The sequence below is a fragment of the Triplophysa rosa genome, linkage group LG1, assembly GCF_024868665.1.
Source record: "Triplophysa rosa linkage group LG1, Trosa_1v2, whole genome shotgun sequence".
Lineage (NCBI taxonomy): Eukaryota > Metazoa > Chordata > Actinopteri > Cypriniformes > Nemacheilidae > Triplophysa > Triplophysa rosa.
Window position 1 is genome coordinate 29,621,017 of NC_079890.1, and position 16,234 is coordinate 29,637,250.

Consider the following 16,234-nt stretch of genomic DNA (forward strand, 5'->3'; position numbering starts at 1 on the left):
TGTATTACCAGTGACCGTTTGATCTCCTCTTTGAGAGATTTTAATCTCCGTAGATCTCACATGCATGCATGCATGTAGTCGACCTCCGTGCTTAGCCCTCCAGGTAGGACATCTAATTGAACTTATCATCTATCTTTTTAAATCAAATGCATTTACGCTGCATAGATTTAACTAATTAATCTTTTTTAAGACCTCGTTCCTACATCTCCAACCTGCCGTTTATCAGATAGATCATATCAATCCCATATTCACTAGCCCACTTCAAAGAGTGTTGGGTTAAATGTAATTTGCCAGATAGTGCTTCTCTCTGTCATTCTTATCTTTTCTATTTGAGATAATAGAGGACAGATAATTAGCAACGTATGGCGTGATAAAGAAATTGATCAAAAAGGATGAATTTGTGTGTGAAAAAAAGAACCAAAGTCTTAAGGGAAAGCCCATCGAGTACTGAATACAGGTGTGTAATAGAGCGTGGGAATTGGACAAATAGGTTTAATGGTTATTGACTGTCATAAAAGTCATAAAAGTGTTTGATTGACAGTTTGGGATGACAGCCCTTAGTTTCTTTCACTGAAAATAGAGTGTGACCTTCAACCTTTCCCCTTTTTCCCTGAAAGGCTTTTCAGGTATTTTTGGCAATCGTGACCATTTCTGCAATCTATGCAGCTGTGGCCCAGCGCTGCACCGCTGCATGCAAACATCTACTCCTCTATCCCTCCTGTCTGCTTTATCAACCCATCCCAACTGCCCTGCAGGGAAACCAAGACCAGAAAACAGTAATGAGTGTAAAGGCGTGCTATGTATTGACATCTTGGAAAATAAAACAAGGCATCTCACACTTCTTTCCTTGGTACTTTATTTGTATGTTTTGCTTAACTGCTGTAAGACAGTTTGTTCACTTTATTAAAGTGAACAAACTCGCCCTGAAGAAAGAAAGTCATAAAGGTTTGAAATGACAAGAGGGTGAGTAAACGATGACAGAATTTTCATTTTTTGGTGAAGTATCCCTTTAAGTTGATTTGTAAAAAAGCCTGCAGGAAAAATAATGTTAAATGCAGAGTTGGGAGTAATACTTTACAAGAAATGTATGTTACATAAATTGAGGCATTATGAATAAAACAAGTACTTTTTGACTTACTTTAATTACTTGAAATAAAAAAGCATGTTATTAGTAGTATACTTGAAGTGTATTTGGATTCTTTTCTTTTAAGACAATATGTTAAATGCACTCTAATTTGAAAGTCACTTTGGATTAAAGCTAAATGAATAAATGTAAATGAAGGGACCTAAACTCATGATGGGATAATGGTGGGTGTTTCTGCTTTGAAGCAGTGGGTGCCTTTTTGTGACCTGCTCGGAATGGGAGAATGGAGTGGTTGATGATTCACTTACTTGTTAAGCACTTTAATCTAGCACATGCTCGGTCATGTTATTAAAACACACCACTGACATCGGGTGGGTCCAGCCTTTCGTGCAGATAAACCCCTTACCCCAACTGACAGTAGGGCGTGATTTGTGTCAGCCTAACAAGTCAACCCGACAAGCACTATTCAGTACCAATCAACCCGACATCAAGAATGAATGATAACAATCATGCCTGGAAAACAGCTAGCTGCGAAGAAAAGGTGGACGTGTCTGGTCGCATCCATTACTTCACTTTTTTCACCCCCTACCTCTTTTCGCTCACCCCTCTTTTCTTTTCTGTTCAGTACTCTGCATTAACAGCTATTTGAACAGATCAGTAAAGAATCTTTTGAATGTTCATATAGCTCTTATATTGATGGTATTATTTGGGTTTTTCCTCATTGTAACAGGTCAAGGTGTGTTGGCCAGGTCGTGTTGCTGTTGTTTTCTATGGTGTTGGTAAATAACAGTGTCGCACATGCAGCGCAGGATGTTTGAAAATGCCCTGAGACCATTCAGCATTAATGTCGGTAATTATGCATTTGTCTGGTAGTCCTTGCAGATGTTATTTCAAATGGCTTTAAGAAAGATCTTTAATAAAATGCTGAAATGGGAAGCAGGATATACCGAGGACTCCCCTTGTAACACCTGGTTCACTTCCTGAATCCCATCATCCATCTCTTCTTACCTCAACTGCTGTGACCTTCTTCAACCCGGTTTACAAGTGTTCTTGATTCCGACCTCTGACTTGTAACAGACTGGCACATCTGGTCAGGTGTGTGTGAGCATGTTGTGGCTGAACCTAAAGTGATAAACTGGGACCCTGTCCACACTAATGCGTTTCCGTTTGAAAACGCATATTTTTCTCTCCGTTTTGACGTTTCGTCCTCACTGAGATGGCGTTTTTGTCAACGAAAATGGAGTCGAAAAACACTCGAAAGTGGATACATTTGAAAACGCCGTTTTTGCGTTGTGGTGTGGATGAGGAAAACGTAGGGGTTTAAAAACAATGACGCATTTTTCGTCATGTGACGCAGTTGTTTCAGCTGCTGTCTGGTTTGATAGCATTAATGTCAGTTCATGCATACTTTAGATTGCATTTGTATTTAATTACTCGCAGTTATTGTTTGGCAGCGGAGTGTGAGTTCAGTTTCACTTTCACTTTTGCAGCTTTATAGTCTTGTTTTACCCTCAGCAACATCTCTGTTACCTCATTGTCCATCTATTTTAAAAAAATGTGTCTGCTCCACATTGCCGCGACATAAGGCAGAAAGTAAATAAACGCCTGACAGAAATGGCACATGCTGACGTGTCTTAGGTTTTGCTTATGCGCAGTACATGGATGTAATCGTTTTCAGACGTTTCAGTGTGGATGGGCAGCGATGGGCAGCAGACGAAGAGCATTTTGAAAACGAAAACTCCGTTTTCAAATGAAAACGCAATAGTGTAAACAGAGTGTGGTTATATTCTCAGTGTGTATATGTAACGCATTAGTGTGACACTAAAAGTTTTCTGAAACAATCACCTGTCGGTTGTAGAAAGTAATATATGAAAGAATGCTAGGATAGCTTATATCTTTGCTTTTCATGCATTTGTTTGTTCACCTCAGGCTAAAGGCTACTCATCTTTTGTGTGTACAAGTGAGTTATGAATGTCTTTTTTTGCTTTTTCAATTTGTCTCTGTTCTTGTGTAGGGGTTAGATATATATTGGCTTGAACATTTGCAACCAATTTTTGCTATTTGTAGTTCTTATTACATTGCATTGTTTTTTTAACTAAAACATTTTTGCAGAAAATAAGAATCCTAGAACACTCCTTAGAATTTCGAAAGTTCAAGCCAGTTTTAAGACTACTTTGGTCTTCTGTCGGACTTCTTTTCTTCTCTATCTTTTTCTTCTCTCTCTGTGCTCCTTCCCTCATTTCTTCAGAACCCGCCCCTCTCTATTCACAGCCCTGGGCGTCTTTTACCAGCTGCCATCAAAGGCGGGCTGGCTTAATGGTGTGTAGGTAAGTCTGTTGTCAGCCATTCACCCTGCCCATGACAAAAAAGGAAAAAAGAAGTCGCTGTCGTAACAAAGGACATGTCCGACAGGGAGATATTTTAACCAGATCATGGCCCCACTGCAGGAATCTGTGAAAGGGGTCATTGTTTTGCACGAGACACGGGGGAAGGGAAGGATATTTTTTCTTTTCACCTATCATTCTCTTTTTGAGTAAGAATAGAATTTTGAAGAAAATTAGGCTGGGTAGATTAGAACGACCTGCCAAAATAGTTGCACCCTCCTTTGCCCTTTTCTGTGGTGTGTGGGGGGATTACTTAGCTGTACTGTGGGGACAATATAATGCAATATAAAAACATTTTGCAGTATAAATGTTTTTTGTAACGATAGGTGTAGAAAGTCGTCTATAGTATATACAAAATAGAATGACCTCCATGTAAATCCATAGAAGTGTGATATGCCCTCATTAAGTTATTAGCTAGGTGAACATGTGTGCGAGTCAGCGTCTGGAATTCCTCCTGTATTTGTGAAGACATAAAGACCTTTCTCCTAGTTTTCATCTTGCTCTATACCACCTCCAGCAGGCAAAGGCAAGAATTACCAATACCCACATGCACGGACACCCCAGCACACACAGAGCGCACAAAAACACACTCACGTGCCTGAATGTGATATCCGCTGCCGTCTAGGCTCACTCCCTGTATTGTATAAATTAAATGTGTCCTTAGAGGCAATTAGAGATGTGTGACTCACAGTGAGTTCAAAGCTCTCCAGCACAGCTGAATCAGCCCAGACATGACAAGCTAGAATGGAGATAGAGGGTGTGTGTGCCTGTTGCTGTTTGTGGGTTAGCGTTTCCTTTTTATGCCAACCCTGTGTTTGTATTAACTAGGAGATGAGGAATTCCTCAACATATCAATTAACAATTAAGGTTTGCAGCAGATACACAATATCACATACCTACACACACACATTTATAGACATATAATATATGTGTGTGCTAAAATAAATTTTAGACACATTGCTCTCTCATTCATTTGCTTTCAGTGTGACAGCTTTCTGTTCATGTGATCATTATCCTTTTTTGGTTGATAGCTGAGCTGGATGAAGTTATCTGCAAGAAAAAAGAGAATAAATGAGAAACTGTTTGTGTGTGTGCGTGCGTGCGTGCGTGCGTGCGTGCGTGCGTGCGTGTGTGAGTGAGAGATAGACGGAAGCACAGATGAAAGTAATGGAATATAATCATCATACTTGTCCAAGAACCAACTAGTCACTACAACTTTGGTCGGCTGTTTTTTAAATGTACTGTGTTTTATGTTTGAACATTCTAAAGTTTGCCTAAAACCCTTAAAGGATTTTTTCACCCAAAAATGTTCATCATTTACTCACCTTTATGTCATTCTAAACCTGTATGACTTTCTTCTTCAGAACACAAAAGAAGATTTTTGAAGAACATTGGTATTCGGACAACATTGGTCCCCATTGTCCTTCATTGTATTGAGATATTTCTCAAATTATCTTCTTTTGTGTTCCACAGAAGGAAGAGTCATTGCATAACATGAGGGTGAATAAATTGACATTTTTAACCAAAATTGCATTGTTTTTGGTTGAAATATCCCTTTAAAGAAGTTTCATATTTTCTTTTTTAAAACCATAACATACCTCATTTCACACCATTAGCGTTATTGTTTATAGACGCCATTTTAATGTAGAAATATTTCAGCTTTGTTTCAAACACTTTTGTGTTTCATTTCACAGCATTTCATCCAGCTGTTTATAAGGCTTGTTAAGAATTGTAACATTTGCAAGCTGTTTTATCTTTTTAGTAACCATTTCTGTGTCAAATAGAGAAAGGAAAACCTCCATCTGCCTTTGTTGCTTTCTGCTTCCACTTCAAACAGTAGTAGCATCCCAGCATTTTCCCTTGAAAATTACAGCTTAAAATACAAGACTTGTGCTTCACCTTTCATCAGTGTGATTGCACATAAGTGGCTAATGTTCACACTGGCCTCAGTAGCTCAGGTTCTGCTCAGTGTTCTGGATTGATGCTAGCCAGAAAATGTGAAATAAATGACTCCATTGTTTTAGTCAATAGCTTCAGTTGCAACAAATAATCTTATATTTTTTGTATGAATTTAGCCTAATAGATAAAACAGTGTAGCATGGCGGTAGCTACACTGAGTTTCTAGAATTAAGTGTCTCGTGTATGAAATGTAGCGTTATCTAGAGGTGGAATTGCAAATTTCAACCAACGGCTCACTCCACCCCTCCTTTTTCGAAGCGCTATGGCGGCTGACACAGAACTAAGATGTCAACACGTTTTCGCTTCTTTGTCGAAGGAAATAACGTATTTACGAAACGCGCTCCGTAAAACAGTTTGTCCGTTTAGGGCTACTGTAGAAACAACATGGTGAATTCCATGTAAGGGGACCCGCGGTGTATGTAAATAGAAATAGCTCATTCTAAGGTAATAAAAACATAACACTTCATTATGTAAGGTCTTTATACACCTCTAAAGGCATAGTTATGTAAATTATATTGCATTTTCTGTCAATAAATCCTCCAAAAAAATTGGACCTTTATAACGAAAAATGAAAATGCAATTTAAGTCACTTTCTATTCAAACATATGCCAGATATTCTAATGTAATGTCGATTGAACAGTTTATTCTCAGGACTTAATGCTGGCACAGGCTGAACTAATTGTTACAACAATATGAGCTGTTGCAGTACAAATTTACTTAAAAAGTACTTTTTGTGACTGCCTGTAAAAGACTGTAAAAACATAAAGAGCTAACAAAAGACAGCAGAATGTAAATGCTCTGGGCAATGAGAAATGATGTTTGAAGGGCTGGCTGGCTGATTTTCGAGCAAGCTAAACTTAGAGTATCAACAGGGGGTGAAGAGAAAACTCAGCCTGAACTGGATGTAGTCCAGTCTGCCAGCAAACTAGAAGTGTGAAAAAGATCTATTCTGGGATAAGCGGGGAAAATTTTGCTCTGACCTGACGGAGTGTACACTTGGCTACCTTCACCAACTGTTGATGTATAGCTGCTGGATTAGAAGAACTATAGATGTGCTTCTGAACATTTGTGGAAGGCTTTTAACACACACACACAAACTTTGAAAGACCTGTTGAAGCAATGTCCTCAGGTAGGCAGGTGCTGGGGCTTGCCAGAGGAAGGTGTAGAGCTTCTCACCGATCCTGCATGCCTTTAGTTAGCATGCCCAGACTTCCGCATATGATGTAATGTACCTGTGGGCAACTTTGTCAATTTCAAAAGTCCAAATTGAGTGATGAGATAGTAAATCCACCTAATAACGTGAGCCATGTTTTGCTACCCGCCTGTGTCCTGATGTAAGTGTCTGGGAAATATGCACGCTTTTGTGTTTTGTCTCAACAGCCTTTAGTTACGGCCCATTTAATCAAAGTATTAAACACGCATAGTGTGATAAACAGGATTTCAGTTTGCATCATATTTCAGATCAAAATTTAAGGGAAAGACTATTTGCTATATATTTTTTTTATTATAAAATGTTACTATTTTACACTATTACACTAAAAATCTGCGCGTTTCAGAGAGGCGGGGCAAAGAGGAGATACAAACATGTCAGGAACTGTGCGGAGAAGAACCCAATTGCAGGCAGCAGGGAATTAAGGGGTTAAACAAAAGACTTTATTTAAACAATAAACACAAAGGAAATACCCACGAGGGGGGTGTCAAAATGAGAACAAACTGAAATGCAAAACTAGAACCAAACACTTCCCTTGATGAGACAAGAAATCAACAAAACAAACACGACACAACGTCAAGGCAGGATAATCAAATAAGCAACTAGGTAAGGGGAGCACACGAATAATACAAGGAACACGGAACTCACGGTACACACCAAAACTCGGGACATACACGAGACTAAGAACGATACGAGTACATACAATCACCGAGCACAGGACAATGAAACATGAGGGCATTTATAGGGGAACAAACAAAGGAAGATAATGAGGGGCAGGTGAGAAACATAAGACACGGCAGGGAAGCAATACAAGAAACGAGAGGGGCGGGGCGGGGCGGGGCCAATGACAAGACACGAGAAAACACACGAGAAGTAAAAAACATAAACAACTCATGGCTTTCTCACATAAAACATAAGGCTTTGCCACGACTCTGCCTCCAGACCAAGAAATCCATGACAAGATAAAGCAGAGTCGTGACACAAACATGCATGGTATGTGGAAAATACAGCGTTTTTTAACCTTAAATCGTGTATACACATTATACATGATATTCGTTTTAGCCGTGTCAAATGACATCATTGTTTATGATTTAATTATTTTTATTGTATATGTAAACTCTCTTTCAACACTTTACCATATTTAAAGCACATCTTTCTTAAAGCGACTTTCTTCCTTTATTTGTTTATCAGTGAGTGTTTTTGGGTCTGTCCTTTGTTGTTTGATGAACATTATAAACAGATATCTTATTTATGCTGCAGCCCCTTTAAGAGCTTGCGCACTATACTGTAACAAGCATGCGTTTTGTTTCCCAACTGTTTGGTCACGAAACGGACTACCTTTACAATGATTCTTGTTAAAATGGGAATTTTGACGAAATTTTGTGTTTATATGTCCGTTTCAGAGTAAGAAGGCGTGAAAGAGAACTCAGTTTAGTAGTTTGTGCTCTGACTGTCATATCTGTGTGCTCATGTGCTCATATCTCAAACAACCCGCGAGACCTGAAGGTTTTTAGTGATTATTCTTAATGAAAGCTGCATTGATACACGTTTGGCTTCTATCAGTAGCGACTCACACGTTTGGCTTTTATCAATAGCGACTCACATATAAATAGGATTTAACGTGATGTATAACGTTAACATTTTGTATGCTTTGCAGTATTGTTAGAGCGCTTTATACAATAGTTTAGCGCTTAAAGTTTAAACACATGTTTCCTGCATTAGCTTCACATGCAAACAATACACGCTACACATTTCATTATCTTTGCTGTTTTGTACCTTAGCCGGGGAAAGTCTTGTATTCTGCAGGCGTATTTATTTCAGTTGCAAGATTAAGCGCTTCACTCATTTGCTCTGTCGGTCCTTCCGCTTCATCACAGCATTAAATGGTAAATGCGCCTCTTACACCCGCGCATTAGGCTACGTCTTTGGTGGGGGGTGATGGACTGATAGATAAATGAATGGTTGAAGGAGGGGAGACAAAAATGAGTGACAATGCGCCACTTGCGCAGTATTACATTTCTGCGTGTTAAATTTATAATACGCAAAAATTATATACTGATCCATTTGGCAGTCGCACTGGTGCGAACATTAACAAAACTTGTCGCACTGGCAGTTAAAATAGTTGCAAAATGCGACCATATGGTCGCAGTCTAGAGCCCTGCTTTAGCAGTTTCTATGACCAGTAAGATAAAAAAATACTTTTTTGCTTTGTCTGGAATGTGGTTCTGAAAGTTTTTTTTTTCTCGTTTGTATTTAATATATTTGTCAGCAAGTCATTAGGCATGCGTACATTCCAGCGTTTGAAGTATGTTGTGTTGCTCAGATTTTTGTTGTTCTTAAATGACATCCGTACATGTGTAGGTCATTCTGTCAATGGGTGGCCGGATTTTAAGAGACCACAAAACTAAATGTAGATGAAGTTGATAGTAAAGTAATAGGGGTTGTTTGGCCTGAGGTAAACTGTGAAGTACTGAGTGTTTAAACACAGCTGTGCAAATGCACACATGTGACCTGCAGACCCGTAAGAAGCGCAGTTTCAGTGCACCTTAATGTTACCTTCCGAATCAAAGTTAAGAGTTTTTCTGTCAGGTACAGATTATAACATAACATAAATTAAAGTATGAACATATAAAAATGTCTGTATGGAGTCTGTGGTTCCCGGATAAACAGGCTGAAAGACAAAACAATTAAAGAAGTTCATGTGTGTCAACACAATGTCTGTGTAATGTGTTTGATCATCTGGAGTGTCATCTGCTATTCTTTATTGAACGATTTCCTCTCGGAAGTTAGGACGACATTTGTGATTTCCAGTTTAAGATGCTATTGATGTGCATCTGGTCCTTGTTTACGAAGATGTTCAAATGTTTTTATTACCTTTATTGCGTTATCACATAAAAGGTTTGCTTTCTTAATCCACTACAAACATCAGTCTATATCAAATGTTTAAGTCACTCAGGTGAACTATTTGTACATGGGCTTCATGTCTATATGTGCTATAGCATCTGCCAGAGGAGCTCATCTGTCACGAGAGAAGAGAGAATAAACTTCACTCACTCTCACGTCCTTGTTTCTCCTTTGCCTTGTTTTCTATTCTGTCGTGTTCAGATATGGGTGGACTAATTGATGACAGCAGACAAACTGCTCTAAAGCAGGAAGCGTAAAAGATGGTCAACCTTAGAGCATTTGTGTGTGGGCTTCTGTGTTTCTTGGGATGCATATGATGTTTAATATGAAATTTTGATCTCTGTTTGTGCATGTTTGAGCATTTGATTCATTGTGTTTACATGAAACTGAACATTGTGGGAGATGCTTTATCATTAGGGTCAATGTAAAGTCAATCACACACATATATAAGCAACACAAAACAACTTCAGGTGTGTCTGGCTTCTTTCAGCTGCTATAGAGAAAAACGCTAAAGACAACACTCCGGTGTAAATGGATCCTGTCCTTTGCCTGCAGGGCTGAGTGTGTGTGTGTTTCTGGATATGTGTGGGTATTTCTTCTTAACTTGCACCTTTTGTCCCGTTTCAAATAGCTCTTTCAATTCCCCTGAACAAGCTGCAGAGCAGTCAAGGTGTGTCGTTGTGATGGGCTTGTTGCCCCTTGTAGTAGAGGTTTGCTTAACTCACAGGACAGGAACCTTAATGAACATATATGGCTTTTGTATTCACTTGTCTTCCAGGTGGGTTAAGCAGTCTAAAAAGGGGGTAACAAAAGCATTTCCACATGGGACAGGTCCAACCGTATTGAATTATCCTTCTCAGGTTTCTATTGACAACCTCTTTAATTTTACCATTTACCAGGTCATAGGAGAGAACGAGATTCTCGATCACCTAACCAATCTGTGCCAAATGCCCGCCTGTGTGCCACTTAAAACCCCCAGCTCTCAGATTTCATGCTTTGTGTTTTTTAAACCTTAAGTGCCTTGACTAAATGCTTTGGGAGGATTTCATGATTTCAAGTTATGTAGTTAAAACAGCTAGAAAAAATTGTGGACTCATTTTTTATGTTGATTGGTCATTCTGTATGATACTTACTTTCTCAGAATTTCTTTTTTTAAGGTGAAAATTTTGGTTTTATTGTTTATTGTATAATAAAAATACAGCTTGAACCAATCTAAATGTCAAATGTGCTAGACTATGCTCACGAAACCTTTTTATTTATCTTTGCATTGATTTTATCCTCTCTCACTTTCTCAGTCTGTATAATCCGAATCCCTCTCTCTAGATGTTCTGCCCTGTTCCTGTCAGAGCAATTAGTTGTAAACACAAGATTAATAGAGGAGAGATGAGAGCTTTCCAGGGCGGTCACGGGTCTCTAACCTACTTTTAACTGGTTCACTCCCACTCTCTCTCTATATATGTGACCCTGGACAACAAAACCAGCCTTATGTGTCAATTTTTCAAAATTGAGATTTTTAAATCATCTGAAAGCTAAATAAATAAGCTTTCCATTGATATGTGGTTTGTTAGGATAGGACAATATTTGACCGAGATGCAACTATTTAAAACTCTGCAAATCGCCATCTGTAGCATAGCATATTACTCACAAAAATTAAGTTTTGATGTATTTATATCTTCATGGAACATGATCTTTACTTAATATCCTAATGATTTTGGGCATAAAACAAAAATCGATGATTTTGACCCATACAATGTTTTGTTGGCTTTTGCCACAAATATTCCTTTGTGATCCAGGGTCCCATATATGATATTTTTACACATTCGTTTAGTCATATTTTTACTCTCTTTGTATTCCTCGATTATTTCCCACAACCAAAATTTCCCCACAACCAAAAAATGCAGTCACAAGTTGAAAAAGTCGCAGACTTTGTGGAGTCATGTGATGCTGTGAGTGGGCACAGGTTCCACAGGGGCCCTTATATCACCTTTACACACACACAGACGCTGTAGACACATAGCCTTTGTGATTTGTAGATGAGGTCTTGGTTATCAGTTTAAGACCTTTGAGGTTTTTCTTGACGGTCATCCGAACACCCCTGACCCCTCAGCCAAGTGCCCACTGTCCTCAAAGCCTCATGGGGCCCTTATCCCCTCTTGTCTGCACCTTTTCATCCTTTAATCATAGTGAAATGCTATCCAGTGACCTCTGACCTCCAGCAGGGGTAGACCCGCAGCTTTCATTGATCACGTTATTCGCAGGTCTGCTGAATGAAGGGGATTACATTTCACAGAGCAGGTTACGCTGTCATGAAGTATCTGTTGTTTTGGCATTTGGATGCAAGTTTCTTAACTTGCGGAAGAAGAAAGGAAAAAATGCAAAGACAAAGAGACAAACTGCCTCTCAGCCTTTGAACTTGTTTTAAAGGCCAAAATAAATTACAGACTTTGGGGTGGATTCTTTTGACTTGGCCCAGAAAACAGATCACCTGGCAGCCCCATAGCAATGCAGTAAAAATCCCAAGTGTAGTAGTGGTATTGATGTAATACTTTGTTTTGTGTGCCATAATATCATATGTACGGTCATGACCCAAAGTGATGTTAACATACACATTTACATTCTATACCATGAAACCTTAGAGGCAGTGTGTGGTGGGGTTTCAAAGTAAAAAGGACCAACGGGTAAAGAAATGGATGATTGGGAAGGGTGGGACATGCCTACTTTGGAATGTGATCTCAGCATGGGGAGAGGGGACAATAGAGCTCATCTGTATCTATGCGAACGTGAGCATTCTAGCGAGAATGGTTAGCTGTCATCTGCGATGGCCTGAATGAGCTTTAATGTGTTTGTCTTTAGTTTCTGTACAGAATGTGTTTTGGTATGATGAACCATTTTGCTGAGGGGTGGAAATGGAATCACATACAGTACCACTTTCTGTTGTCGAGGGGATATTCTCTGGCTTCAGGGAGAGAACCAGAGCAAAAGATCCCCAAATCATCAATCACACTTTACATTTACATTTATGCATTTGGCAGACGCTTTTATCCAAAGCGACTTGCGTTGCTTTATCCTATACATTTATACATGGGCATGTGCAATCCCTGGGATCGAACCCACAACCTTGCGTTGTTAACGCAATGCACTTACCACTGAGCTACAGGAAAGTTTTGCTTTTACTTTCACACATTGTGATTTGTGACACAACATACAGTGTGTTCTCAGTTATTTCTGTAAGACTCTCAAAATGTTAAATGTGTTACTGAAATGCATCTGTAATCGCAAAAATTGCTTATCTGGGGAATCTGGATACTCTTTCTTGTAGTGTGATGTCAGAATAATTGTATATGTAGTATTTAATCTTGTCTCTCTGTATGTGCAGGGGGCAGAGTTCCCGGAGCCATGTGCTGGACGAGACTGCAGGGGACCGTGTCCGTGTTTACCCTTAAAGGGTGGCAGGGTGAGTAAAATTGCTATTGTTTAGACTGTTAATACTGCTGTCCTGACCTTATTCTGTTTAACATATATCACTGTTAACTGCAAATCCAAGGCTTCAAACACCCACACATACATTCACACACACATCTCGGAAATGTCAAGTAGCAGCATAGTTGAACATTAACTGAGAAATCTATCACCTGGTCCTCCGTATCTTCATCTTTTTATTTTTAAATCGCAGTTCTGAAACATTATTCTGTTTTCAAAATTAAGTTTGCTATAGAAACTAATCTCTTGAACAAAGATTAGCAAGTCACACAGCTGAGAGTTCATGTTCCTCCACAAGCTGATAAAGTTTTCACCCATGATAAAGAGTTACATTTATACATTTATGTTGCAGTAAAATGCAATGCAGTATAAAATAAGTAAATTGATGACAAGCAGGTATTTCAATGCTATGAAAAATCAGAATGGAGGACTGCGTGTTGGCCAAGATGATTGACATCTCTGGAATTCATCCAGGCCACTGTTGAGTCCTGCTTATCCACACCCCGTCAGACAGTCAGTGTGTCATGAAGCGTCACTGATTTTACAGTTTGGTTTACATGCACACACACATAATCGCTTTTTCGATTTTTGACGTTTTTTTCTCTTTCTCTTTTCTCTCTTGCTTTCTTATTTATACAGATGTGAATAAATATACAGTACATATAAAAACCTGCTGTTATAAACAGATCCAGACCTCACAAAATAAATCACAAATTTCACTATACTGGAGTAAAAGAAAAATGTTTTTTTGCACCTCCCTTTTCCTTTTCAGATTTGAGCATAAACATACATTTTTTGCAACACAAACACATAGACAGACATTCCCAATGCACCATATCCGTTTTTATCTTCCCTGGAGCATGTTGAGCAGTTGGCACAAAACCTAGCACTGCTCTCAGATCAGATTTATGGTTATTGTTATATTTTCACCCATGATATAAGATGAGAGATGTTTTTATGAGCATCAGAGCACCTATGCCAGTTGTGCCAAATAGCATGACTTCCTATTACCTTCCATTATTTAGGATTTTTATTAGTGACATTCCCTGGCAGTGTTCCACATATCTTGAGAAATCAGTAATTGTTTTGCCATTCGGAATAAACAAATGTAAAGTTACCACAGATTTTCCACAATTTACATTTCTGCGTAAGCGGATGCTTTTTCCATAGTTATTTACAACAGGTATCAATCAAGGTTTTATAGGTATTAGGGATGTTAATGATTAATCGACGATCGATTAATTGTCGATAACCGTTTACTCTAAATAACTTGCTGATCGAGTTCAAAGTCATGCACGTGCGTGCGTCATATGCGCATAACACATGCAGCAGACTAATGAAAAAACGCAATGGCTATCCACTTATTACATTACTTGGTACCGACACGCCTTAGTTTTGCATTTTTCTTTTATAGAACTAAAAAGAAAGTTCATTTGAACAATGGACGCAAGAGTTTGCGAGGCGCACGTCTGTCAGCGGGAGCTGCAGCCGTTGCAGTCATGAGGCGCGATGATTGACAGGTCAAGGCGGAGGAGAGCTTTTATTAATAAAAGTTTTATTTCTTCGTTTAATATAAGTAGCGTTGTCCTTGTTTTATTGTTGCATTTTCATTTAAAATAATAATAAACCACAAACTGTGTTGAAGTAAGGGGAAAATCCGAAGATCTTTGAATTTATTTATGTTACAAAACAGGTACAATGTTCTTAAGACAGGTCTTATTCGTTTTGTTAATAAACATTCTGTTTCATATAAGCAAGTTTGTCAGTGTACTATTTTTTGTTGTTTAATTAAAAGTAAATAATGAATGAATAACTATTGGTATCAAAAGAAAATGTTGTTTTTCCTTTGGATAGCATCCGCCTTTGTTAGTAAAACCATTAGTTGTTAACCATAAGTGCGTTTGTAATGATACTAGGCTATTTTATGATTGTTGAGTTTTTCGTTAAGAATAATAATGAAGAAACATTTTAAGCATTTGTTTTAGTCAAAGAAAAAAGATCTAAAGCTGCAGATCGAAATAAGCGCTATAGATGAAAAATGCAAATGTATTTTCTTTTATAATGTGTGGTATCAGTAACGTATGTTGTCACAAGTTTATTAAATCCTCACGGCATTCCTAAAGTGTTCAGTACCATCAGGGTTTTTAGGTTTGCATTTATCGCATGTGGACAGCTTATCAGTTATTTTATTCAAAATGGTTTAGCACATCATTTAACAGTTATTTTAGCTTCTGCTGGTGTAATACAAATAATGATGTTATTTATGTGAGACTAGTAACTTTGTTTTCAAAAGTGGTGGGGACAAAGTCCGCCCCCACCCGCTGGGGTTGGTCAAATCAATGGAAAACAATACTTAAATACATAACGAAATTATTTATATAATAACTAAATATAACTAAAATAATTAAAAATTACACTTCTTTATTGGTTTACACATTTTTTGTGCTTGGAGAATGGATGCGCAAGTGGCGCGTTCACAGCGTGTTTGTTCCACAAGCTTAGTTTTATTCAAATAAGTGCTCGGGACACAATTGACTTGGCAAAAAGTGGTGGCGACATGTCCCACTCGACCTCATGGCCCATTTGGCCTATTTTAGCTATTGGTGTCAGAAGTATCAGGACTTTTCGTCTGAATCATTGCAGCTCAGTCCACCCAACCTGTCTCAGTCAGGCGCAGCATCAAGCATGAATCAGGGCAGAAAAACTAGGTCTGATGGTTCAACTACCTATTTGGCCATTACCTTTCATTCCAGTAATTCATCAACACAAAGACACTGGTTGGGTGGGTAAACCATCTTTGAACCTCATTCACCCCCACTAATAGAGCTGTGGCCTCCAAAAACAACAGGAGCCAATGTGATGCGATGCAAAGTGAGTGAGCTCTGAAAAGTGCAGTCAGCCGTACTGGGAATGTGTGCTTCTGAGGGAACAAAAACACAGCCAGAGAGAGAGAGAGCGAGAGAGAGAGGGGGGCTTGAATTCGAACCATATATGTGTTTACCCTGTCAGATAAGTAAAGATAGGAAATAATGATTTAAGTTTGTAGAAGGGTATGTTCGTAGGAAAAAATACTACATATAAACACTAAATAAAACAGCGAGAAGTAAAGAGCAAGAGAGAAAGATAGGAAGCTCAGTGAGTGTGTTGACAGAGAGACATGACTGCACTTTCTGATCTCATGCCTGAGTCACACAAACTCACATTAGGACCTAT

The 16,234-nt window shown here is 38.7% G+C and overlaps 1 protein-coding gene across 1 annotated transcript in view; it reads left to right on the top strand.

Moving 5' to 3' along the window:
- col4a6 (collagen, type IV, alpha 6) overlaps positions 1 to 16,234 on the top strand; it is an 87,407-nt gene that overhangs the window by 36,482 nt on the left and 34,691 nt on the right. Inside the window, exon 4 of the mRNA XM_057338306.1 lies at positions 12,918 to 12,995. Coding sequence (XP_057194289.1) covers positions 12,918 to 12,995 — 78 coding nt within the window. The remainder of the gene's footprint in view (positions 1 to 12,917; positions 12,996 to 16,234) is intronic.